The 26,328-nt window shown below is 43.6% G+C and overlaps 1 protein-coding gene and 1 long non-coding RNA gene across 9 annotated transcripts in view; one reads left to right on the top strand and one right to left on the bottom strand.

The window, feature by feature from the left end:
- Positions 1 to 21,630, top strand: part of ydjc (YdjC chitooligosaccharide deacetylase homolog) — a 121,326-nt gene extending 99,696 nt beyond the window's left edge. For 7 of the 8 annotated variants that reach the window (XM_061279714.1, XM_061279718.1, XM_061279717.1 and 4 more), the window contains 2 exons: positions 5,201 to 5,378; positions 21,169 to 21,630. In XM_061279714.1, the coding sequence (XP_061135698.1) occupies positions 5,201 to 5,378; positions 21,169 to 21,484 (494 nt within the window). In that variant the 3' untranslated portion in view covers positions 21,485 to 21,630. The remainder of the gene's footprint in view (positions 1 to 5,200; positions 5,379 to 21,168) is intronic. The other variant, XM_061279725.1, reaches the window with a different exon arrangement.
- Positions 21,631 to 22,494: 864 nt separating this feature from the next.
- On the bottom strand, positions 22,495 to 24,487 carry LOC133154752 (uncharacterized). Its single transcript, XR_009714520.1, has 3 exons — positions 24,078 to 24,487; positions 23,119 to 23,197; positions 22,495 to 22,981 (listed from the first exon to the last, which is right to left on the bottom strand). It is a non-coding gene; the product is annotated as an uncharacterized LOC133154752 (long non-coding RNA).
- Positions 24,488 to 26,328: the final 1,841 nt, after the last annotated feature.

Below are 26,328 nucleotides of genomic sequence, written 5' to 3'. Positions count from 1 at the left end.
TCAAAGCATGTGAAGTGATCAACTATACTAAAAGTAACATGTGAAGTGGTCAACTATACTTGTAAGTAAGTGATGTGCCTAGCAGGGAGGTCAATGAATAATACAATAGGGAAATGATCAGAAATCTCAGAGAGTACAGTTCCAGAAGTGTGGCGTTTTGAAGATTTGTGGTGAAATTACCAATAATTGACTTACCCCATGTATAATACGCACCCTAAAAATGGCATGTCGATGCTGGAAAGAAGCCTGTACCCATGTATAATACGCACCCAATTTCTTTTTATTTTTTTAAATATTTTTTTTAAGTCCCAATGATCGTCACACACGCATCTGGGTGTGGTGAAATTCGTCCTCTGCATTTGAGCCATCCCCGTGTGATTTTGATCCATCCCCTGGGAGAGCGGGGAGCAGTGAGCAGCAGCGGCGCCGCGCTCGGTAATCATTTGGTGATCTAACCCCCCAATTCCAACCCTTAATGCTGAGTGCCAAGCAGGGAGGCAATGGGTCCCATTTTTATAGTCTTTGGCGGGGTCTTAACTAGGCTGGATGTATTTTTTTGTTGATTTTTTCGTTGATTTCTCCGACTGCCCGTAAAGGCACCACCGCGATCAGTTCGTTTAAAATGAAAGGAGGAAAGTGACGTGCGGACATGTGAAAAAGGCGGCTCTGTATGGGAGAGAAGTTGAAGAGGAATAGAAACACCCTTGGAAACCAAAACTTGTCCCTCGTCGTGGCTCGGAGCCGCAACAAATGTTTCAGATTTGTGTAGGGTACATTGTGACAGCAAACGAGCAGGTGATCGAGCAAGCGTCTGATACGAGAGCATTGCGTTCGTATGGAATGTGTTTGAAGTGAACAGCAGAGACGAAAGGAACAAGGCAAAGTGTTGTGAAATAAAATATTACCTGTAATACGCATTTTGTTATTTGCTGATTGTATTAAACTATCACATTCATTGTCAGTCAAGAAGAGGACTATTCGCATCGGATCCATAGTGCGCATGCGCAGTGTAGGGGTGTAACGATTAGGGGTGTAAATCGCGGGTTTTGTCACGATACGATCGATACAAAGAACTACAATACGATATTTGCCGATATCTTAAAGCCTGCTGCGATTCATTCACGATATATCGCGATATAGTGCTCTATGATCGATTTATTTATTTTTTTAATAAAAAATATAGAACAATATCCTGATTCATAACAATTCATACGCAAAATCAACAAGGTACTGCAAACTCTTTATTTAGGAAATTACAAGAGTATTGTAGTACCGTTTTTTTCCGTGTATAGTGCGCCCCCATGTATAGTACGCACCCCTACAAATGGCATGCTGATGCTGGAAAAAAGCTTGTACCCATGTATAATACGCACCCAATTTTTATGAATTTTTTTAAAAAAAAAAATGTATTTTTTTTTTTTTTTTTTTTTTAAGTCCCAATGATCGTCACACACGCAGGGAGGCAATGGGTCCCATTTTTATAGTCTTTGGTATGGTCTTAACTAGGCTGGATGTAATTTTTTTTGTTGGCGTTGATTTCTCCGACTGCCCGTAAACGCACCACCGCGCTCCGTGCGCATGGAGCGTGTTTGAAGTGAACAGCAGAGAAGAAAGGAACAAGGCAAAGTGTTGTGAAATAAAATATTACCTGTAATACGGATTTAGGTAGAGAACTGAACTCTCGCTCTTTATATAGCTGACGTGTCTTGCTCATCCGTTCTGCGCATCTGTAATGGCGGCCTCCGTATGATATCCGGTTTGCGTGTGTGCGAGAGCGAGAGAGAGCGAGAGAGAGAGCGCGCGAGAGAACGCTCAACCGTAGTGCGCCGCCGACCGCCCAACTGCACCGGGCTGGTCGATTATTGTGACAGAGCCGTCGCTGAAATTTAGAAGATATTTTCAAAGTCCTGATGTACTTTCTAAAATTTAAGTGGACCTCAGTGCGCACTGCGCAGGGAGCTTAATTTGGTGCGGTCGCGCAACCGCAGCGCGCCGGGCGCTCACTGTCGCATTGCTTAAAGAGCGCCTTTGTGTTTTAGGATGAACAGCAGAGACCAAAGGAACAAGGCAAAGTGTTGTGAAATAAAATATTACCTGTAATACGCATTTTGTTATTTGCTGATTGAAACTGCTAATTAAACTGTGAATTGAAACTAATAGGAAGAAAACAACTCTCGCTCTTTATATAGCTGACGTGTCTTGCGCATCCGTTCTGTGCATTTTATTTCACAACACTTTGCCTTGTTCCTTTCTTCTCTGCTGTTCACTTCAAACACGCTCCATGCGACCGCAATGCTCTCGTATCAGACGCTTGCTCGATCACCTGCTCGTTTGCTGTCCCGTGCGCGCACGAAGCGCGGTGGTGCGTTTACGGGCAGTCGGAGAAATCAACGCCAACAAAAAAAATTACATCCAGCCTAGTTAAGACCATACCAAAGACTATAAAAATGGGACCCATTGCCTCCCTGCGTGTGTGACGATCATTGGGACTTAAAAAAAAAAAAAAAAAAAAAAATTAAAAAAAAAATTTTTTTTTTTTTTTTTTTTGTACCCATGTATAATGCGCACCCCAGATTTTAGGACAATAAATTAGTTAAATTTTGCGCACTATACACGGAAAAAAACGGTATACAAATTGCTTACTTTAACACTGAACTTTGATGTCGTGTTTTTTCTTTAAATGTGCGGCGAGATTTGTGCTCCCTGAATATTTGATCACCGCATGGCAGGAGTTACAAACTGCACGTGTCTTGTCCGTTGAGCCGTCTTTTCTTTGGAATCCAAAGTGCTTCCAAACGAATGACTTGAAGCCTAAAGGGGAGCAAATTTCCTCGTATTTTTGGACACTAGCCATAGCACCAGCCCAGGAGCCGCGTACTAGTTGTCGCCTCCCCTTTCACGTGCGTGCTCTGCTCACAACACAACAACGCCGGGCGCACTGCTCCCGGAAAGAGGAAGCAAGCAACAATGAACTGGATTTCAAAATAAAGTCGCGTCTAATGTCCGAGGTCAAACACGGCGATATAAATCGATGTTTACCTTTAGCATCGATGCCAATAAATCGTAGAGCATTATATCGATTAATCGATGTGTATCGATGTATCGTTACACCCCTATTTATTACTCTTGTAATTTCCTAAATAAAGAGTTTGCAGTACCTTGTTGATTTTGCGTATGAATTGTTATAAATCAGGATATTGTTCTATATTTTTTATTTTAAAAAAATCCATCGTAGAGCACTATATCGTGATATATCGTGAATGAATCGCAGTAGGCTTTAAGATATCGGCAAATATCGTATCGTAGTTCTTTGTATCGATATGATATCGTATCGTGGCAAAACCCGCGATTTACACCCCTAGTACATACGTACACTCACCCATACCAAAGCTGGCCTGACAGACATACACCCACACACTCAAACACACAAGAACACTCTGTCGACATTACCCGCTGTATTATCACAGAGCAGACGATTGCCTCGTCCTACTTAGTCAGTAGTATTTGTAGTGTTGTGATAATTAGACGCTACCCCTTTAAGAGACTGAGGAAGTGAGAGGGTGTTGAACAGTGGGAGAGAGAGTTGTTGCGGTACAGGCCAAGTGAGGAGTCAATATTATACTACCTGTAACTGTGAATGAAGGTTATTAAAGCTTCAACTTAAAAGATCTAAACTGAGAGGACATTCAGTTTCTACAGTATTCTTTTTTTTTTTTTTAAACGTTTATTTCGAACATTAAAAAATACAGGAAAAAAATTAAAATACAGAAAAATGATAACTCCATAGCCATTTTCTTTCTTTAGATAAATACAAAAGCAACTTAAACAACTTCACAGCATGTTACGGTATCCCGTCAATATTTTTTTTAAACTTAGGTAAGGTACTACCTATTCAGGCCAGTTCCCAAGCCAAAAATGAGAAAATAAATGTAAGAGAGAGGAAAATAGAAAAAGAGGGGGGCGAGTGGTGAGATGGGGAGAGAAAGAGAGAAATAAGCCATTCACCGTCTCCAGGGTCAGTGGTTGTCATGACGATATGGACGCTGTTTTTGATGACATCATCATCACGCGCCTGTGTTTACAGTTGGGGGGAGGCGGCATTTTGCAAGTTGGCAGACAGTTCTTTTTGGAGTTCAGAATTAATGTCTCCATCTCCTCCACTCAGCCAATAAGTTGTTCGGGGGTTCCTGTACAGTTTGCCGTCGATCTAAAGCTTGTCAATGAACAGTCGAGCGGTCTTTTTGGCTTTCCTTGCCTCCGCCATGATCGGGTGAAGCTGCCTCCGTCTGTTCATGATCTCCGGAGGGAACTGATCGCTGATAGAGTAGGTAGAGCCTTTTAGCTCTCTGCCCCTCGACACGACGGCAGACTTCATCTTTGAGTCAACGACTTTAGCCACAATGGGACGGGGCCTCCTCTGTTGGTCGGTTCTGGTCCTCCCGAGGCGATGTACTCTGGAGAAGCGAACAGCTCCGACGTCCTCAGGCTTCATTTTCAATTCGTTGATAAGAAATGTTTTGACAAGTTCTTCTGATCTCCGGTGAGTTTCATCTTTTGTTTCTGTAAGTCCGTGTATAATGTTATCCCTCATACTTCGGCACTGCAGATCAAGAATGGAGTTTGCCATGTTGACTTTGTCTCTTTGTAGTTCGGCTGTCAAATGTTTGAGGTGGTTTACTTCAGTCCGAAGTGACGCATTGTCAGCCTTTAACACCTCGATGAGTGAGTTGTTAAATTCCACAGAGTGCTTCAGTTCTTTTACATCAGTAGTCAGTTGCTCGAGTAGATCAAGCTTCTTGAGTTGTAGTTTTATAGATGTTATAGGCTCACTGATGTGAGAGATTTCCTTTTCGCTTGGGTTCGACTTGGCTCGGGTATTCATGGCCTCGGGTTTGTTGTTAGGCGCATTTACAATAAAATGCGTCGATATAGGCTTCCAAGTCCTCTAACGACTCATCAACAGGCAAGTTTGATTAAATTCTGATCACTGGTCAAATTAGATGCAATGGCATAATTGGGAAGTTTTCTGGCATAGCGTACCAAGTCTTCTAGGTCTTAATTGAGGGAAACCCCTGAATACTGTACAGAATCTTTAGATCAGCACAACCAGAAGTACTTCAATGCCTGTTTAGTTAATTGTAGATGCTTGCCTGTGAAACAATATTGTCTATTGATATTAATTTATGATCTTGTGTTGCAGAGGTGCGCGAGGTGTTTGCACAGGTCCTGTCAGATCACAGAATTCCATATACTCGTGTTCCAGTGGAGCCAGGTTTACACAGCTGCCAATGGCTGCCAGCACATCTTAAAAGTTTCTACGCACAGGTGGAGAAAGACGCTCTTGACTCCATCCCTGTTTTCAAGCGTTATGGAATAAGGTGTGTGTGAGGGTTTTATTTGGGTGGTGCATGACTCCAGGGGTCACCGACACGGTGCCCGCGGGCACCAGGTAGCCCGTGAGGACCGCATGAGTCGCCCGCAGGACTGTTCTAAAATTAGCTCAAATAGCGGCACTGGTCAGTGAGCTGCATCTACGTATTTATTTTACAGTCAAACCTCGGTTTTCGAACGTCCCGGTTCTCGAAATAATCGGAATTCGAGCAAAAAATTCAAGATTTTTTTTTGCTTCGGTTGTCAAACAAAATTCGGAGGTCGAACCTCGCGAGATCAGCCGGGAGGACTCGAGAAAACCCGACCGCGCGGCTCGGATGCCGTTTTTATTGTATTTTAGTTACTTTGAGGATTGTATTAACCCCTAATCATGCCTCCAAAGAAAGCAAGTGGGAGCAGTAAAGCGATCCTAAAACACAAAGACGCTCTTAAAGCAATGCGACAGTGAGCGCCCGGCGCGCTGCGGTTGCGCAATCGGACCAAATTAAACTTCCTGCGCACTGAGGTCCACTTAAATTTTGGAAAGTACATCAGGACTTTAAAAATATTTTCTAAATTTTAGCGAAGTCTCTGTCACAATAATGCGACCAGCGCAGTGCAGTTGCGCGGTTAGCGACGCGCTACTGTTGCGCGTTCGGCGGTGCGCTGCGGTTGCGCGATCGGATCAAATTAAGCTCCCTGCGCACTGAGGTCCACTTACATTTTGGAAAGTACATCAGGACTTTAAAAATATTTTCTAAATTTTAGCGACGTCTCTGTCACAATAATGCGACCAGCGCGGTGCAGTTGCGCGGTCGGCGACGCGCTGCTGTTCCGCCGTCGGCGGTGCGCTGCAGTTGCGCGATTGGACAAAATTAAGCTCCCTGCGCACTTAGGTCCATTTAAATTTTGGATAGTACAGCAGGACTTTAAAAATATTTTCTAAATTTCAGCGACGGCTCAGTCACAATAATGCGACCTTCGCGGTGGGCGACGCGCTACGGTTGCGCGTTCGGCGGTGCGCTGCAGTTGCGCGATCTGACAAATTTGCGCAAATAAAAAAATGCTTAAAAAAGGCGGGGGGGTTTTGTCTTGAAACGGATTTTAAAAATTTCCATTATTTGTAATGGGAAATATAGATTCGGACTTTGACCGATTCGCTTCTCGTACCGCCTTCTGGAACGGATTGTGGTCAAAAACCAAGGTTTGACTGTATTTTTGCTATTCTTGTTAAAATCACACATGTGAACTGGAAATGACAATAATAACACATGGTGAAAGCCAAATTGAGCAAATTTGCTATTTCAGAGTCAGAGTCAACTTTATTGTCAATTCCTTCATGCCAAGACACACAAAGAAATCGAAATTACGTTTCCTCCATCCCACGGTGACGAGACACAAGACACGAGTAACATACAAGTAAACAACGGGGGAGAGAGTCCAGGACCCCAAAAGCCTGGAGATCACAAACTTCGCCAGAGGCGAGCAGTGCTTGCATCCCACCACAGAGTCCCGGCACCATTCGTCACGGATGTAGACGCGCATTCCACCCCCTCGCGATGTTCCCCCTCGTACAATGGCCCGGTCCGCCCGATAGCACGCTAGCCGCTCCAGATTGCACAGCAGTTACGCACTGTCCGGTTCGTAGATCTCAGCAGGCATGTTGATGCCCAGCGATTGAACGTTCGCCAGAAGAACGGAAGGCACGGCCGGGCGAGCTGGGTTGGCCGCCAACCTGGCCTGGACGCCCCCGCTCTCGCCCCTCTTCAGCCTCCTCGCACACCGCTTCCGACGCTTCAGGACGGAGCAGACCGAGCGCCTTTAATGTCCCCGCTTCAAAGTCCAGATCGCCACAAAACTCGCTTTCGCCGATGTCGAGCAGAGCCAGCCAGTACTTGTAGCACAACCCGGTGCAACGAGACGAACACACAAAACTGTCGGACAAACCCACATTAAACAACAAAACAAAACACCGTTCGGGACAGAGAGAGGCCGCTGCGTGTGCTCGTGCCGCCATCTTACTTCCGGTAACTTCAGAAGTGTGTGTCAAACTGGTAGCCCTTTGCCTTAATCAGTACCCAGAAAGTAGCCTTCGGTTTAAGAAAGGTTGGTGACCCCTGACCTATACCAACCTTAAATAAATATTCATTCATGTCTATGTTCTTTGTTCACCATAAACTCTCATCTTACATAAACCCCACTACCCGATACCCATAGCTTTCCTAAAAAAATAATTAATCCATCCTTTTTCTGGACTGCGCTTGTTAGTATTTTCTAACAGGGATGGTACCATTTCACAATTGGACAGGTACACTATTGATACCAGGTACCTGAGTATCGATACTAGTACATTTGTTTTTGCGTGCGTGCAGTTGTGTGTGTGTGTGTGTGTGTGTGTGTGTGTGTGCGTGTGCGCGTGTGTGTGTGCGTGTGTACGTGCGTGCGTGCCTTTCTGGCTGCCTGTGTAAGCACACAACCCAAATTGGCATTGGTGAAGTGACAACTTTTGCTTGATTTATTTCATATTCAAAATCTACGAACTTGTCCATTTCCATAGGGGTGGGTGATATTACAAAAACAGAATATCATGTTTTTTTTTTAATTATAAAGAAACCTTTTTGATTTTATCATTGTTTTTTCTTAAGCAATAAAAATGAAATTACACATGAAGTAATAGAACTATTACCGTTTTTTTCCGTGTATAATGCGCCCCCATGTATAATACGCACCCTAAAAATGGCATGCTGACGCTGGAAAAAAAGCCTGTACCCATGTATAATACGCACCCAATTTTTATGAATTTATTTTAATTATTTTTTTTTTAAGTCCCAATAATCGTCACACACGCAGGGAGGCAATGGGTCCCATTTTTATAGTCTTTGGTATGGTCTTAACTAGGCTGGATGTAATTTTTTTTGTTGGCGTTGATTTCTCCGACTGCCTGTAAACGCACCACCGCGCTCCGTGCGCGCATGTGAAAAAGGCGTGCGGACGTGAAAAAGGAGGCTCTGTATGGGAGAGACGTTGAAGAGGAATAAAAACACCCTTGGAAACCAAAACTTGCCCCTCGTCGTGACTCGGAGCCGCAACAAATGTTTCGGATTTGTGTAGGGTACATTGTGACAGACAGCAAACGAGCAGGTGATCGAGCAAGTCTTGTCTGATACAAGAGCATTGCGGTCGTATGGAGCGTGTTTGAAGTGAACAGCAGAGACGAAAGGAACAAGGCAAAGTGTTGTGAAATAAAATATTACATGTAATACGCATTTTGTTATTTGCTGATTTAAACTGCTAATTAAACTGTGAATTGAAACTAATAGGAAGAAAACAACTCTCGCTCTTTATATAGCTGACGTGTCTTGCGCATCCGTTCTGCGCATCTGTAATGGCGGCCTCCGTATGACGTCCGGTCCGCGATGGAGATTAAAAAACAAACAATATTTGACAATAACACACCATCAAGGATTGCACCATCGCATCAAACGATGTGTCGTCAATTATGAATTTTACTAAGTGTGTTGGGCAGGATGGCTGAATGCGATGCGCGATTGACAACAAACAAGAAGAAAGGTGATTTCAAGTTTTATTTCGGGGGAGATTTGTCATGTCTCGTCCCCAGTTTTGCTATGTGTCTAGGTTGCCATAGTTTCTGTTCGCGTCGCCCCTCTCTTCCTGTGTCACCTCAATCGATGTAACGTGTTTTGTATTTAAGTCCTGTCTGCCCCTCGCTCACCGTCGGATCATTGCATGTGTTACTGTCATGATGTGGTTTCTGTTCCTGTCTTTGGTAATGTCACCCTGTCTTTTTGTTCCACGACTTTGTCGGTCAGTCCTGTTGTTGGTTTTGTTGTACCGTGACTTTCTTTAAAAAAAATAAAAATAAATAAATAAAAAATTAAAAAAAAATTGTACCCATGTGTAATGCGCACCCCAGATTTTAGGACAATAAATTAGTTAAATTTTGCGCACTATACACGGAAAAAAACGGTAAACAAATACATGTACTGATCATTATCCATCCATTTTCTTAACTGCTTTCTTCTCACGAGGGTCGCGGGCTTGCTGGAGCCTATCCCTGCTGACTTTGAACAGTAGGCGGGGGACACTCTGAACTTGTTACCAGCCAATCACAGGGCACACAGAGACAACAACCATCTGCTTTCACTCACACCTACGGGCAATTTGAAGTGATCAATTAGCCTACCATCCATCCATTCATCCATCCATCCATTCACCCATCCAGTTTTAGGAGGGACTCCCAGACTTCCCTCTCCCCAGCCACTTCATCCAGCTCATCCCGGGGGATCCCAAGGCATTCCCAGGCCAGCTGAGAAACATAGTCTCTCCAGCGCGTCCTGGGTCGTCCACAGGGTCTCCTGCCGGTGGGACATGCCCGGAACACCTCCCCAGGGAGGCGTCCAGGAGGCATTCTGATGAGATGCCCGAGCCACCTCATCTGGCTCTTCTCAACGTGGAGGAGCAGCGGCTCTACTCCGACCCATAGCTCGTGACCATAGGTGAGGGTAGGAGCGTAGATCGACCGGTAAATTGAGAGCTTTGCCTTTTGGCCGACAGACCGGTACAGAGTCCGCATAACTGCCGACGCTGCACTGATCCGCCTGATACCATGTATGTTTTTGGAATGTGGAAGGAAACTGGAACACTGTGAATTGCATATTTACATGCAAACTCAACGCAGGGAGGCCAGAGTCGGAATCGCACCCGCAAGCTCTGCACTGTGAGGCAGATGTGCTAACCAGTGCTTCTCTGTGCCGCCGCATTCATTGTTAATTTGTGATAATGAATACAGTAATAAATACCTTTTGTGTAGAAAAATACAAATTATAAAGCAGCTAGATATCTGAGAAAGTTTTGTTTTCAAGAAGTCTAATACAATCAAAATAGCAAATATCATGTGTACATACCTTGGCTGATAAAAACAGCTCCTGGGAGCCAAAAAAGCACTTTTATAAATAAAGATCACGATATACTATATTGTAAAAAATTAAAACTTATTAGTGAAGAATTACAAAGGTCACCACCGGTCTGTCTTAAAGATGTCTAATACAATCAAAATAGCATCTGTCCTAAAATGCACACAGCTTTTAAAGTCATGATTAAAAAAAGCAGCCTACATATAAACACATTGTGTAAAAGTTAAAGGAACTGCTGCTGCTGCTGGTAGTTAGAGTGAGCTATATTGAAATATGCAGTACCTTGCGAACGTGTACTCCCCCCTTGAACTTTTTGACCTTTTCTTACAATTCAGGTTTCAAACAAAGATATGTTTTTTGTGAAGAATCCACATCAAGTGGGACACAATCATGAAGTGGAATGAAATTTTTTTGGCTATTTTAAACTTTAACAAATAAAATAGCTGAAAAATTTTGCGTTCAAAATTATTTAGCCCCATTGAGTAAATTAATTCTTGGTAGCGCCACCTTTTGCTGTGATTACAGCTGCAAGTCACTTTTGGTGTATCTCTATCAGTGATGCACATCAAGAGACTGACTTTTTTCCCATTCTGCAAAACAGCTCGAGCTCAGTGAGGTTGAATGGAGAGTGTTTGTGAACTTCAGTTTTCAGTTTTTTCCAGAGATTCTTAATTGGATTCAGGTCTAGACTTTGACCCAAACACACAGAATTCACTCTTGAATTCTGTATGTTGTCATGCCCGTGCCAGAGCACGTGCGGCCGGACACTTCCCTCAGTCACAGTCCGTCGAATCCTCCCTCTTCCGTGTCTGAATGTAAGTTTTTTTGAACAGTTGAACGATATACAAAACAAACCTTGCACAATAACACGACGTTTACATATCGTGTCCACGAATACATCGAATTCTTCCTCTTCCGTGTCCAAATCGAAGTTTTTTTGAACAGTTGAACAATATACAACAGAAACATTGCACAAAAACACAACGTTGTTAAAACAATGTGCATATTTACATATCCCTGTCCACGAATCTGTTGAATTCTTCCTCTTCTGTGTCCAAATTGAAGTTTTTCTGAACAGTGGAACGGTATACAGTACAAACATTGCACAATAACATGACGTTGTTCAAACATCAATGTGCATATTTACATATCCCTGTCCACAAATCCATCGAATTCTTCCTCTTCCGTGTCTGAATTGAAGATTATTTTTAACAGTTGAACGATACACAATACATTCATTGCATAATAACACGACGTTGTTCAAATGTTAATGTACATATTTACATAACCCCGTCCACAAAATCGTCAAATTCTTCCTCTTCCGTGTCTGAATTGAACAGTTGGGCGACTGCGGCATTCATTATGCCCGGGCTCCCTCTCATCTTTATCCGTGTCAGTGTCTCTGCTATTCCCTGGCAGTTCAGTCAGTTATTATTCCTGTACCACTGTTGAGACTGATTTATCGGCCCAGGAATCCACAAGCCATTGGCAGATAGTGGCATGCGTGTCATTTTGGCGTCTTTATACACACAAGTGGTGTTGTTGGACTAGGAGTGAGCACAGCATGAGACTCATACTATGAGTGTTTACCGCTATTACTTCAGTGACGCCCCTGACTACGGTTGTCATAATGCTGAAAGCGATGCGACCTTGTAATTTACTAGTTGTACTGAAACATTTTGGTAGAGCGCTGTGTACAACCAGTATGGATCAACAAATTCACCAGTTGATCCATATATAAGGTGGCCCGGATTATAAGGCGCACTGTGTTTTTTTGAGTAAATTAAAGGCTTTTAAGTGCGCCTTATAGTGCAGAAAATACGGTACTTTGCAATTTGTTGTTCATGTGCTTTGAATTTTTCGTTGGTTTCTCATGGCTCATGCTTTCCAGGTGATCTCAGCGTTGACTTTTGTCAGGTGTTCGTTCACATACACGTTAGTTCCTTTTAACATTCTACGTTGTTTTTATACGGTGGTCTTGTGTTTTCTGTTGGCAAAACTCATAATTACAGCTTGTTTTCTATTTGTATTCCTTTTGGTTAACAAGTGGCAGACCTCACTGCTGTCGTAGACCACAGAAATGCCTTTGGAGTTAAGAAAGGCAACTACTTGATGCATTAGCTTCCTGTTCCATGTCCTCACCTCCGTTTTTATCGGGCGGCACGGGTATAGAACTGGGGTTTGATGTAAATCCTCGTAACGATTGTTCATCCTCGTGTACTGCTAGAGGTCCGCCACCCTGCACTCCTGGTGAGAACTGCACTTCTTCTCGCACAGTAAGGACAGCGACGAGAATACTCGCCGACGGTATCCTGCGTCATTAATGTCAGTGACAAGTATTCTCGTCGCCGACATACAAAGAGATAATAAATTAAATTTAAATTAAATATACAATAAAAATTGTTTCAATTTTTCATATATACTGTGATTACAGAAATTCTAAATATGATATACCGTATTTTCCGCCCTATAAGGCGCACCTAAAAACCTACATTTTTATCAAAAGTCGACAGTGCGCCTTATAGTTCGGTGCGCCTTATATATGGATCAAGTGATGAATTTGTTGATCCATACTGGTTGTACACAGTGCTCTGCCAAGTCAAGTCAAGTTTATTTGTATAGCCCTAAATCACAAGCAGTCTCAAAGGGCTTCACATAGACAGAAATTGACAATTATTCTCAAAGCATCCCCTGATCTTAAGCTCCCAAAAGGGCAAGGAAAAACTTAAAAAACCCTACCGGGGGAAAATGAGAAACCTTGAGAAGGGACCACAGATGGAAGGATCCCCCTTTCAGGATCACCAGGTTGAAATGGATGCAGAGAGGGCACAAATGATACAACATGAAAATCAATTAAATAAAAAGTGGATGTCCATGTCATAGCAGAGGGCTGCCGAAGGAGCCCTCAATTGTCCTGGCAGTGTCTTCGAGGAGGTTGGGCTGCAGTTCCCCCATCCTGAATTGGCCCACGAGAATCCAGATAGCCGCTGTCAGCATGGGTGCCACCTAACCACCTCCCCGGCCGGGGAGGGGGGAGGGAGGGGGTGGAGAGGGAGAGAAAACAAACTCCAGCCGAATCGGCCACTACAGGTTAGTTAAAGGCCATGTCATAGAAATGTGTCTTTAAACGTGTCTTAAATGTTTCTACTGAAACATGCCAAAATGTTTTAGTACGTTTTAGTACGACTAGTAAATTACAAGGTCGCATCGCTTCCCAACATTACGGTAACTGTAGTCAGGGGGGGGCACCGAATAGCTGTTGTACCAGCGAGGCTATTTCATTTCAAAATAGGCTGCTCCGTTAATGTTTCGAGTAAATCTACGGTTCGATATGGAAGGGAAACATAGGTAAGTAGTATCAATGCGTTAGATCGAACTTTAGTCAGTTCTGATCATTTTATAGGAGATCGTTTGAGAAACGCGATTGTTTACAGAGGGCTCGTTGGTTATTGGCTAGTGGGTGCATACGGCAACCCTAGTCAACCTCAGTTTGTTGCAGTAAAGCTTCTATTTTATGCGCCTTATAATCCGATGCGACTTAATTTAACGAATTTATTGTCCTAAAATCTGGGGTGCGCATTATACATGGGTACAAAAGATTTTTTTTTTTTTTTTTTTTTTTAATATTTTTTTTAGAAAACAAAACCAACAACAGGACTGACCGACAAAGTCGTGGAACAAAAAGACAGGGTGACATTACCAAAGACAGGAACAGAAAGCAAACAGACATCATGACAGTAACACATGCAATGATCCGACGGTGAGCGAGGGGCAGACAGGACTTAAATACAAAACACGTTACATCGATTGAGGTGACACAGGAAGAGAGGGGCGACGCGAACAGAAACTATGGCAACCTAGACACATAGCAAAACTGGGGACGAGACGTGACAAATGTCCCTCGAAATGAAACTTGAAATCACCAAGTTTTGGTTTCCAAGGGTGTTTTTATTCTTCTTCAACGTCTCTCCCATACAGAGCCGTCTTTTTCACGTCCGCACGCCTCTTTCCCGTGCGCGCACGGAGCGCGGTGGTGCGTTTATGGGCAGTCGGAGAAATCAACGGCAACAAAAAAAATTACATCCAGCCTAGTTAAGATCATACCAAAGACTATAAAAATGGGACCCATTGCCTCCCTGCGTGTGTGACGATCATTGGGACTTAAAAATTTTTTTAAAAAAAATAAATAAATAAAAATTTCATAAAAGAAAATTCATAAAAATTGGGTGCGTATTATACATGGGTACAGGCTTTTTTCCAGCATCAGCATGCCATTTTTAGGGTGCGTATTATACATGGGGGCGCACTATACACGGAAAAAAACGGTAGTTTTAAAATAAGCCGTTCATTGAAGGTGCGCCTTATACCCCGGTGCGCCTAATAGGGGGGCAAAATACGGTACACATAAATATTTTCATAATGGTTCTGTTTTTTCTGTCCGTTTCTCCATTGTTTTCCGCTCGTGCGTTAGCTCATTGGGCTTTAACCAGGTCTCATAAATACCAATCATGTTAAGATTATGGTCTCTGAGGTTATTAACTACCGTAATTTTCGGACTATAATTGCGTTTTTTTTTTTCATAGTTTGGGTGGGGGGCGACTTATACTCAGGAGCGACTATGTTTTTTTTCACAAATTTTTACTTGATCATTAACACATCACTTACAAGTATAGTTGACCACTTCACATGTTATGTTTAGTATAGTTGATTACTTCACATGCTTTGATATCTTTATCTTGAACACATTCAAAACATGGAAAATAGAGAGAAAAAATCAGGAAGTAATTAACACTTTAAAGCGCCATATCCTCTGGACATGTCCTCTGTCACCAGGATGACAAAAAGGATGAGAAATTTGATCGATGGATTTCATGATTTGGAGTGACACAAATGGTTTGATAATATTGTTGTTTATGTATCGTTGTATGGGCCTGTGGAATAATTTGAACTGCGGCGCAGCACACGGCATTGTTGACAAAGGACGATCAATAAAAGACGAGAAATTTGATCGATGAATTTAATGATTTGGAGTGACACAAATGGTTTGATAATATTGTTGTTTATGTGATAGTTAAAAATATAGTTTATATATCGTTGTATGGGCCTGTGGAATAATTTGAACTACGGCACGGTACGCGGCATTGTTGACAAAGGACGATCGATGGATTTAATGAATTGGAGTGACACAGATGGTTTTATAAACGTGTTATTTATGTGATAATTTTTTTAAATAAGTGAATGTTACGTCAGGCCCGTTCTCAGCTCCTCGTTTGTGTTTGTCACGTTAGCATACCGTATCGTTTAGCCCGTTGTTGCTCGTTCATGTCTGTTCTTGGTGTTGGATTTTGTCGAATAAATTGCCCCCCAAAATGCGACTTATATTCCGGAGAGACTTATACCTATATGTTTTTTTTCACATTTTTGGGCATTTTATGGCTGGTGCGACTTATACTCCGGTGCGACTTATAGTCCGAAAATTACGGTAGTCGTGTTTTCGAAGAAAGTGATCTAATATTTATAAAGCTAAGTTTCATTCTAGTAAGCGGATCTAGGTTATTTCCCATCAGAGGATTTCTAAATGAAATATATTGTCGTCTAAGTCCCAATTTGCATTTGAAGTGACTATTTATGCGGCAACAGATGATGATAGTAGGAATCTGACAGCTGTTTGTCGGCAACTATAAGTACTCTTATTGGGAGCTAGCACTGTGTCATAAGACTGGCCAGGGAAGAAGGCCTCAACTCGTGTCGCATTATTCAAGATTCAAGATTCTGTATTTTTATTGGCCATGTTTGAGCATACCAAACAAGGAATTTGACTTCGGTACATCTCAGCCTCTGTTCAACATTTAGGTGACTAACAACACTCAGGACATGTGCGAAAATTGACAAATATTCTCAAACATCCCCTGATCTTAAACTCCCAGGAGGGCAAGGAAACACTTAAAACTCCTACTAGGGGAAATGAGGAACCTCAAGAAGAGACCACAGATGGGAAGATCCCTCTCCCAGGATGACCAGGCTGCAATGGATGCAGAGTGGACACATAGGACACATAATATAGACAATTCAAAGATAAAGCGTTGAGAGCAGGATGTTATTGCACAGCAATGTCACTGAAACTCTAAGAGTAGTGCGAGTTCATCGGAGCGACAGCCTGGGGGAAGAAGCTGCCTCTGTGTCTGCTGGTTTTGGCATACAGTACTCTGTAACGCTCTCCTCACAGTCCTCACTACAGGCTTATTTTTATTTTATTTCTGCCTGTAGGCTGGGATCAGATGAACTAGACAGTGATCCGAGAGTCCTAAAGCTGCACGAGGCACAGAGCGGTATGCATCCTTTATTACGGTGATGCAGTGGTCCAGTGTCTGTGCCCCTCTGGTGGGACATGTTATGTACTGTCTGTATTTGGGGAGTTTGTGTGTGAGGTTCCCCCTGTTAAAATCACCCAGAACAATGATTAGTGAGCTTGGTAGTATTTTCTCCATGTCTGTTACCTGATCAGCCAGCAGCTGCGTGGCTTTGATCGCACGTGCGTGTGGTGGAATGTAAACAGCCGCCATGACGATCGAGGAGAACTCCCGTGGTGAATAAAATGGCCGGTAATTTATGAAAAGTGTTTCTAGGAGAGGGCTGCAAGACTCTTTCAACACCGTGACGTCAGTACACCAACGTTCATTAAGATAGAAACACAGACCACCTCCCTTTGCTTTTCCCGAGAGCCCCGTGCTCCGATCGGCGCGGATTAGTCTAGATCCACGTAGCTGCACAACATGATCGGGGACGAGTTCGGAGAGCCACGATTCAGTGAAGCACAAGGCAGCAGAACCGCTAACGTCCGGGTTCCGTGAGATGAGAAGCAGCAGTTCGTGCATCTTGTTCGCCAGGGAGCGGACATTCGCCAGATGAATTGATGGTAGGGGAGAACGGAACCCTCTCTGCGTCAGCTTCACGAGGGCTCCGGCGCGCTTGCCACTCCGCCGTCTTCGGCATGCTAGCTTGTATAGCGCCGCCGCTCCGGCTAAAATCTCCGTCAAACAGTCTGGGTCAGAGAAAACTGGAGAAAAAGTACCAGGAGAATACTGTCCGATGTTTAACAGTTCTTCTCTGGTAAAAGTGATCCGGGATGGGCAGCAGAAGACGCAGAAAACACACAACCTCTCTCTGTCCCGCCCAAACGGTGTTTTCTCCGTCTAATGAGTGTTTGTCCGGCAGTTTTTTTTGTTTGTCTCGTCGTACTGAGTCGTGTTACAAGTACGGCAGGCAGGTTCTGCTTGACATCGGCGAAAGCGAGTTTTGTCGAGTTCTGGACTTTGATGCGGGGACATTAAAGGAGCTCGGACTGCTACGTCCTGAAGCGTCGCCGGGCTCGTCTGCTATTCCTCCCCCGGTTGGGAAGCGTCGAAAGCGGTGTGCGAGGAGGCTTAAGAGGGGCAAGCGCGGGGGCGTCCGGGCCAGGCTGGAGGCCAACCCTGCTCGCCCGGCCGTGCCTTCCATTCTTCTGGCGAATGTTCGATCGCTGGACAACAAAATGGATTACATTCGCTTGCTGCGATCTACGGGACAGTGCGGGACTGCTGTGTGCTCGTGTTCACTGAGACTTAGTTGACCGTCAACATTCCGGACTCTGCCGTACATCTGGAGCGGCTAGCGTGCTATCGGGCGGACCGGGCCATTGTACAAGGGGGAAAATCTCGTGGAGGTGGAATATGCGTCTACATCCGTGACGAATGGTGCCGGGACTCTGTAGTGGTATGCAAGCACTGCTCGCCACTGGTAGAGTTTGTGATCATTAAGTGCCGTCGTTTTTACCTGCCAAGGGAATTTACCGCGATTCTGCTCGTCGCGGTTTACATCCCGCCTTCCAACATCGAAGGCGACAGGATTGCGGCTCTTAGTGAACTGTACCAGGCTGTCAGTGAACAACAGACAGCGCACCCTGACTGTTTCACCATCTTCGCTGGGGATTTTAATCATGCTAATCTGAAGTTTGTTTTTCCGAGGCTTCACCAGCATGTTAATTTTCCTACGCGTGGCAACAGCTTCCTGGACCTGGTCTACTCTTCGCATAAAGGAGCTTTCAAAGCCGCCCCCTCCCCCATCTTGGCCTTTCTGACCATATCACTGTTATGCTTTTGCCCGCATACAGACAAATTGTGAGAGCATCCAGACCGGTTCAAAAGCGGGTACGGGTGTGGCCTGAGGGTGCCTCTGATGCGCTTCGTGACTGCTTTGGCTCTACTGACTGGGACATGTTTAGGAGGGCTGCCACTTACGACGATCGGACAGACATTGAGGAGTATACTGACTCTGTTTCCTTCTACATCAGGAAGTGCATTGATGATGTGACTCACTCGAAATCCATCGTCACTCGGGCTAACCGGAAGCCATGGCTGACGGGGGCTGTCTTCAGGCTGCTGAGGGCCAGGGACAAAGCCTTTAGAGCGGGGGATGAGGCTGGCTTGAGGACTGCGAGGGCCGACCTGTCCCGGAGCATCAAAAAAGCAAAGAGCGCGTTCTCTTGCAAAATTACCGCCCACTTCAAGGACAGCAGGGACGCATGGAGCCTTTGGCAGGGCATTCAGACCATCACGGACTACAAGCCCATACCGCAGAGCTGTGAAAGGGACGTCCGTCTGCTCAATGACCTTAACCGCTTCTTTGCTCGCTTCGACGCTCAGAGCAGCACTTGCCCGCTGAAGGCCATTCCCCCTTCACACGAGCTGCCCCTGTGCCTCTCCGCCGACAGCGTGAGGAGGGCGCTTGCCGCTATCAACATCTGTAAGGCGGCGGGCCCTGACAACATCCCGGGTCGTGCGCTGAAGGACTGCGCTGGTGAGCTGACGGATGTCTTCACGGACATCTTTAACACTTCCCTGCAGCAGGCCATCGTCCCGTCGTGTTTCAAAGCTGCCACCATCGTACCTGTGCCGAAGAAAACCCCTCCGTCCTGCTTCAATGACTGCCGCCCCGTGGCATTTACGCCCATCATCATGAAGTGCTTTGAGCGGCTTGTCTTGGAGCACATCCGATCCGTTCTCCCCCCCACCATTGACCCCTTCCAGTTTGCGTACCGAGCCAAACGGCCCTCTTAGGATGCCATCTGCTCTGCCCTCCACTCAGCCCTCACCTACCTGGAGAAAAGGGACTCGTATGTGAGATTGCTGTTTGTGGACTTCAATTCTGCCTTCAACACCATTGTGCCACAACGCCTCATCAGCAAACTTGACACGCTGGGCCTCAGTACCTACCTCTGCAACTGGCTACTGGACTTCCTCTGTCAGAGGCCACAGGTGGTACGTGTTGGCGACAAAATCTCCGCCAACATCACGCTGAGCACGGGGGCCCCCCAAGGCTGCGTGCTCAGTCCGCTGCTCTTCACCCTCATGACGCACGACAGCACTGCAACCTACAGCGACAACCGCATAGTGAAGTTTGCTGACGACACGACTCTGGTGGGTCTCATCACCAAGGGAGACGGGACTCAATACAGGCTGGAGGTTGACCTTCTGACCACGTGGTGCAGGGACAACAACCTCCTGCTGAATGTCGACAAGACCAAGGAGATTGTTGTGCATTTCCGGAAGGGTCACACCCAACACCTGCCGCTGAACATCGACGGTGCTGTGGTGGAGAGAGTAAGCTGCGGCAAGTTCCTGGGGGTGCACATCAGTGAGGATCTCTCCTGGTCCACCAACACCGCATCACTGGCAGAGAAAGCCCAGCGCCGCCTGTACTTCCTGCGGAAACTCAGGCGAGCGAGCGCTCCTCCGGCCGTCATGACTACATTTTACCTCGGCACCATTGAGAGCGTCCTCTCCAGCTGTATTGCTGTTTGGGGTGGCGGCTGCACTGACTACATCTTGAAGGCCCTGCAGCGCATAGTGAACACGGCTGGTAAGATTATTGGTGCTTCGCTCCCCTCCTTGAAGGACATTTACACCTCACCCGGCAAGGCGACCACGATTGTGAGTGATGTGAGTCACCCCGCTCACTCTTTGTTTGAGCTTCTGCCCTCTGGGAAGAGGTACAGGAGCCTGCGCTCCCGCACCACCAGACTCTCCAACAGCTTCATACTCCAGGCTGTTAGGATCCTGAACTCGCCCCCTCTTTCTGCGTAGCGTCCTGTACTTTGCGCTATGCTTACTGTCTGCTGTACGCACACTGGCTCAGTTTTGCTCCTCTTATTTATTGGGTTATTGGTTTATTATTTATTCATCACTCATTTTATTTATTTATTATTTATTAGTTATTGTTTGTGCCTTGTTTTTATTTTGTGTCGTCTACTTTTATGTTCATCGTGTACTGTGTCTCGTCACCGTGGGATGGAGGAAACGGAATTTCGTTTTTTTTGTGTGTCTTGATATATGAAGGGATTGACAATAAAGCTAACTTTGAATTTGAACTTTGAAAAGTAGCAGAGAGCGAGTCACCGATGCTGCCATCCGCAGTGTCATCTCCATAGAAAACATATCAGTATATAGTGTTGCACTATGTATGTGTACTAAGTTTATCGGTCTTATCTCCATACAGCATTGTAAGCATCCAGTATAGCGCTAGTTACCGCAAGCTTTCACACTCCATACCCATTCTAGTAGTAAGTGAGCTAGCCACCTGTAACTCAGCCTGCTCTCATGTCCTGGAAGGCTCAAACAGTAATGTTTCTGGAAAGAATGAGACCTGGTTAGGGTTGAAGGCTGTCCATCCTCAAACAGCCCCAAAAAGGCAGATTATTTACAAACGAGTCTTTTCTCTCTTCAGAAGATGGCCAGCCTTTGGTTAAACGATAATAATCTGCTCAAGATTTGCTGAACTGTCAATTACAGTAATAAAAATGACAGTCAATCCCTTTCCATATTCACAGATGGCCAGACGTGTACCTGGGACTGACCACAGTAGGCCGGAACATGTCTGTCTTCAACCTTCGGCTGGCCCTGAGCCATACCTTCAGTATGTCCTCCTGTGTTGCGTCAAGTCCTGAAGAACGGGTGGTCACAGCAGAACTCATGGTACACCCAGGTTACCCCAGTCATTCACAAAAAGGTGGCTGTGGAGAAGGACCAGATGAGTTCTCCCAGTCAGATGATAGGCAACATGAGCTCAGTGTGCTTACTGACTTGTCACTGCTTGATATGTACCGCAAGGAAAGAGTACAACTCTGTTCTTTTAAAGATTTTTGAGAATATGCCTTCAGTATGCATTTGTGAATTTGTGATCCACACCAGTTGAATTTGCTGGCAAAATTAACCTTTAACTTTTTCGTTCCAAATTACATTGACAGTTGTTACTCTTAATAGTATATTAAAAATTTCTTACAACCTTAAAACTACAATGTCAATTTTTGGAGAAATCTCTAAATTGGTATTACCAATGTTAGAGATACAATATGACAATGTTTTTGAAGACAACATGGCTTACCACCACTGGACTACGAATTGAGTGTGTGTATGTAATAATGCATCTACTGTGAGCGTTTTGAGAATAGGCTCCTATAGAATAGTGCAATATAAATACATCCATCCATTTTCTGCACCGCTTTGTCCCCACGGGGGTCGCGAGTGTGCTGGAGCCTATCCCAGCCGTCATCGGGGGACACCCTGAACCGGTTGCCAGCCAATCGCAGGGCACATGCAGGGACAAACAACCATACACACTCGCACTCACACCTAGGGACAATTTGGAGTGCTCAATCGGCCTACCAAGCATGTTTTTGGGTTGTGGGAGGAAACCGGAGTGCCCGGAGAAAACCCACGCGGGCCCGGGGAGAACATGCAAACTCCACACGGGGAGGGCCGGAGGTGGAATCGAACCCGCACCCTCCTAACTGCGAGGCGGACGTGCTACCCAGTGCCCCACGAGCCGCCTCCATGAAATTCAAAGTTAATTAATTATTATTTGGCAAAAAACAATTAAGTTTATCAGTTTGAACATTAAATATGTTGTCTTTGTAGTGTATTCAATTGAATATGGGTTGAGAAGGATTTTCAAATCGTATTTTGTTTTTAATTACATTTTACAAACTTGCCCAACTTCAACCGAATCTGCTTTGTATATTTTAAAATGTGTTTAAAATTATGTGATAGCATAAAGGTGAATGTAAATGAGGTAAACGTTCTCTTCAATACATTTAACCTGTGATCTTTACCTTTGTGATATGGCAGGGTGTGAAAATTTACATCGTTTTTTTTTATATAAAAATAGGTTTTATTAACAGTCATACATACAGTGTTTGCAGCTATAAATACACCTTTTGATGTTAAAATTAACCAAAATTACAATTGAACCTAAATAAAAATATTTATACATTATCCAACCATCCCAAATATAAATGTGCAATGTATTTAATCATATCTGTTTAAAAAATGTAAAAATATACATACAATATTAAAAAATGGGAGCTATTTTAATAGAACAAAACTACTGTTACAAAATAAATATATACATATTTTATGTAGGACATCTCTCGGCAAAACACAAGGGGAAACAATAATAAACATCACTCTCTTGTGGGGTTTTGATAGCCCCCTTTACTACTCAGCGCTGGAGCCTGTTTTAATTTCAAAGCCATTGTGGTCCTTGTTTCATCATCCGTGGCCTCTGTGCGTGTCGTCAACAGCTTCTACAAAGATGAACTCGATGGATATCAGACACCACCCATTGTAGACCTTTGGATTACTCTGTAAAAGAAAAATGAATATGGAAAAAAAAAAAACTACCTTTAAAATTATTTTTCCTTGATGTATGTCATGTCAGTCGCACATTTCAAACATAAAGCAATCGCACAAAAACGAGCAGACAAGTTTTTTTTATTTACCAGCGCTATCAGAGCAATCTTCTTGTGCGCCCTCTTTGCACGAGTTTCACCCCCACGCATATTGTCATTTGTGTAAAATCTACAACAGAAAAAAAATTTCAACATTGCGAGCAGCCACCACATCGTAAGCCTTCACTGTTGTCTTTTCTAATTTACAGTACAGATGTCAAACTAATCATACCTGTCCATGGTCTTTCTGGAAAGAAAAGACCATGGACAGGTATGATTAATCGGTCTTCAAATCAGCCCCTCCCAACACAAGACTGCTTTGCAATCAGTATACAAGGAATTATGAACATTGTCGCAGAAGAGTGGAATTAAGAGTGGACAAAATTGAATTGAGTACTTTTTTTCTTGTAAATCAAGCAAAAAAATAACTGAAAAGTTAGTGACTTTGATAGTACAGCAATTAAATCAAATGGAACCCATTTCAAAGCTGTTTGGAGCAGGAACGCACAAACGGTGACAACCGTCAGACAAACGGCACAACAGTAGACAGTAGTAACGATGAAATGTGTATTTTGTTGCCACAGACTGTCTATTCCTGTGCAGTTTTTGTTGTTACTTTGTTGCCACAGGCGGTCCATTCCTGTGCAGTTTTTGTTGTTACTTTGTAGCCACAGACGGTCCATTCCTGTGCAGTTTATGTTGTTACGTTGTTGCCACAGACGAGCCATTCCTGTGCTGTTTATTTCTCAACTTTGTTCCGCTGCGCTGCAGCGAGGATTTGTGTTGTAGTATTTTTTCCAGTGATTATTAAACCTTGGTTCCAACTTTTCCAACTCCACCAAGGCTTTCAAGAGTGAAAGAAACGAATGCGGAGAGGAATTTACAAAACCAAGGATCTCAAGAGTGAAAGGAAATATAAGAAAACTTCACCAATCTAAGCAGATCGTGAACCGGCGAGTGTTAGCAGACAGCATTTCCCAGACACGTCTGTGAACAGTGGCTTTTGATACCTGGACTCCAGCTTCAGTCCACGGTCTTTGAAGCGCCCCCAAATTCTGGAAGCGACTCTTCTTCACAATGCTGTTAAGGCTGCGGTCATCTCTCTTGGTTGTGCAGCGTTTCCTGCCACATTTCCCCCTTCCAACAGACTTTTTGTGGATGTGCTTTGAAACTGCACTCTGTGAACAGCTTGCTCTTTGAGAAATTTGTTTTTGTGTCTTACTCTCTTGATTTAGGATGTCAATGATTGTCCTCTGGACAGCAGTCAGATCAGCAGTCTTCCCCATACTTGTGATTTAGTTTACTGAACCAAGCTGAGTGTTTTTCAAGGCTCAGGATACCCTTGCAGGTGTTTCGAGTTAATTAGACCATTCAAGTGATTAGTTGAATACCCTACTAGTATACTACTTTTTCATGATATTCTAATATTTTGAGATAGGATATTTGAGTTTTCTTAAGATGTATGCCATAATCAGCAATATTAAAATAACAAAAGGCTTGCAATATTTCAGTTGATTTGTAATGAATCCAGAATGTATGACATTTTTGGTTTTATAATTGCATTACAGAAAAAAAAGAACCTCATCACAATATTCAAATTTTCTGAGACAATCCTGTACAAGAATAAATGAAATTGTCATCACTGGAATAGCAATTAAACCTATATCTTATGCAAGGGCAGTGACGGCAGGCAGCGATGGCTGTGAGCAACATGCAAGCTCAGCCGAGCAACAGGTAGCTGCATTTCTGCAAACAAAAGGAATAACTACGGACACCAACCAGGTTGAAGCCTGTCATCCGCTGCCCAGACGAAACAGTAACGACAAGCCAGCAGTCATTCTGGAACTTGTCGACAGGAAGCACAAAACTGCACTTCTAAAACGGGGTAAATTGCTCAAAGGCACAGACATCTACATAAATGAACATTTGACAAAGACCAACGCGGACATTGCAAAGAAAGCACGTCACCTGAGAAGAATGAAAAAAATACAGTACATGAACCAGAAATTTCAAGGTATACATTAAGCTTAATGGATCACCAGTAGAGGCCAAGATACTGATGGTGAGGAATATTGAGGAACTGGAAAAGCTTGAATAAGTATCATCAATAGAAAATCAACTGGATTGGACTTGGACTGAATGGAGGTAACAACACAAAGCGCAAATATAATGCTCAGGGACACTACTCAACCTACATCAAGCAACAATGGACAAGTAATACAGTGGATACAGGAACATGAACAACTCCAATTTACGTTTGATTACAGTGAAAGCAGCACTCTGGACATAGATCAGGGCATGGACCCAGACAATAACTTCTCCTCCACCGTAAACAACACATGCTATTACTACAGCAATGATCAGTATAATAGGGACATCTTAAAGGTTAAGATATCTCTTATCCATTTCAATAGCAGAAGTCTATATAAGAAATTTAGTAGCATTAGGGATTATTTAAACACATTCAAACAACCATTTAATATAATTACTATTTCTGAGACCTGGATTACGACTGAGAAGGGAATGCATTTTGAGATGGAAGGCTTTGAATTCATTCATAACAGACAGAGTAAAGGTGGGGGTGGTGTTGCAATCTATGTTGATTTGAATATGGAATTCAAGATTGTAGAGGCTGACACAGGTGGTGAACAACCTTCTTGAATGTTTCACAATACAGATTTGTGTTGAAAAGGAAAAATATATTATGGGCTGTGTCTATAGAGCTCCTGGTTCTAGCATTGACACATTCACAGAATGGATAGAAAGTGTGATAATACAAAACGGCAACAAAAATATCTTTATTTGCAGGGATTATAACATTGATATATTAATTCCAAATAAGCAACGAAATATTGATTTTTTTTAAATTTAATGCATAGCTTGAGTCTCTTTCCTACAATCACTAGACCCATTAGAGTAACATCACAGAGTGCTAACATATTCACCAATATAATAGAAAACAGAACAACAAGCGGGTTATTAATTACTGATATTACTGACCGCCTTCCAGTATTCACAGTATATGACAATAATTTTAAAATTGAAATAGGGGAGTATAAACAACAAAGGAAAATTAGGACAGATGAGACAATTGCAACTCTAAAACATGAATTAATGGAGCAGAACTGGAATACAATAAATAAAGAAAAAGATGTAAACAATGCATACAATAAATTAATGACTATATTCATTTCATTATATAATAAGCATTGTCCGATCAAGCAATATAATAATAATAAAAAAAAGAAGCTAAATATAAGA

The sequence above is a fragment of the Syngnathus typhle genome, linkage group LG5 (assembly GCF_033458585.1).
Source record: "Syngnathus typhle isolate RoL2023-S1 ecotype Sweden linkage group LG5, RoL_Styp_1.0, whole genome shotgun sequence".
Lineage (NCBI taxonomy): Eukaryota > Metazoa > Chordata > Actinopteri > Syngnathiformes > Syngnathidae > Syngnathus > Syngnathus typhle.
The sequence above is the reverse complement of the archived record's forward strand: the minus strand, read 5'-3'. Positions and strand labels throughout refer to the sequence as shown.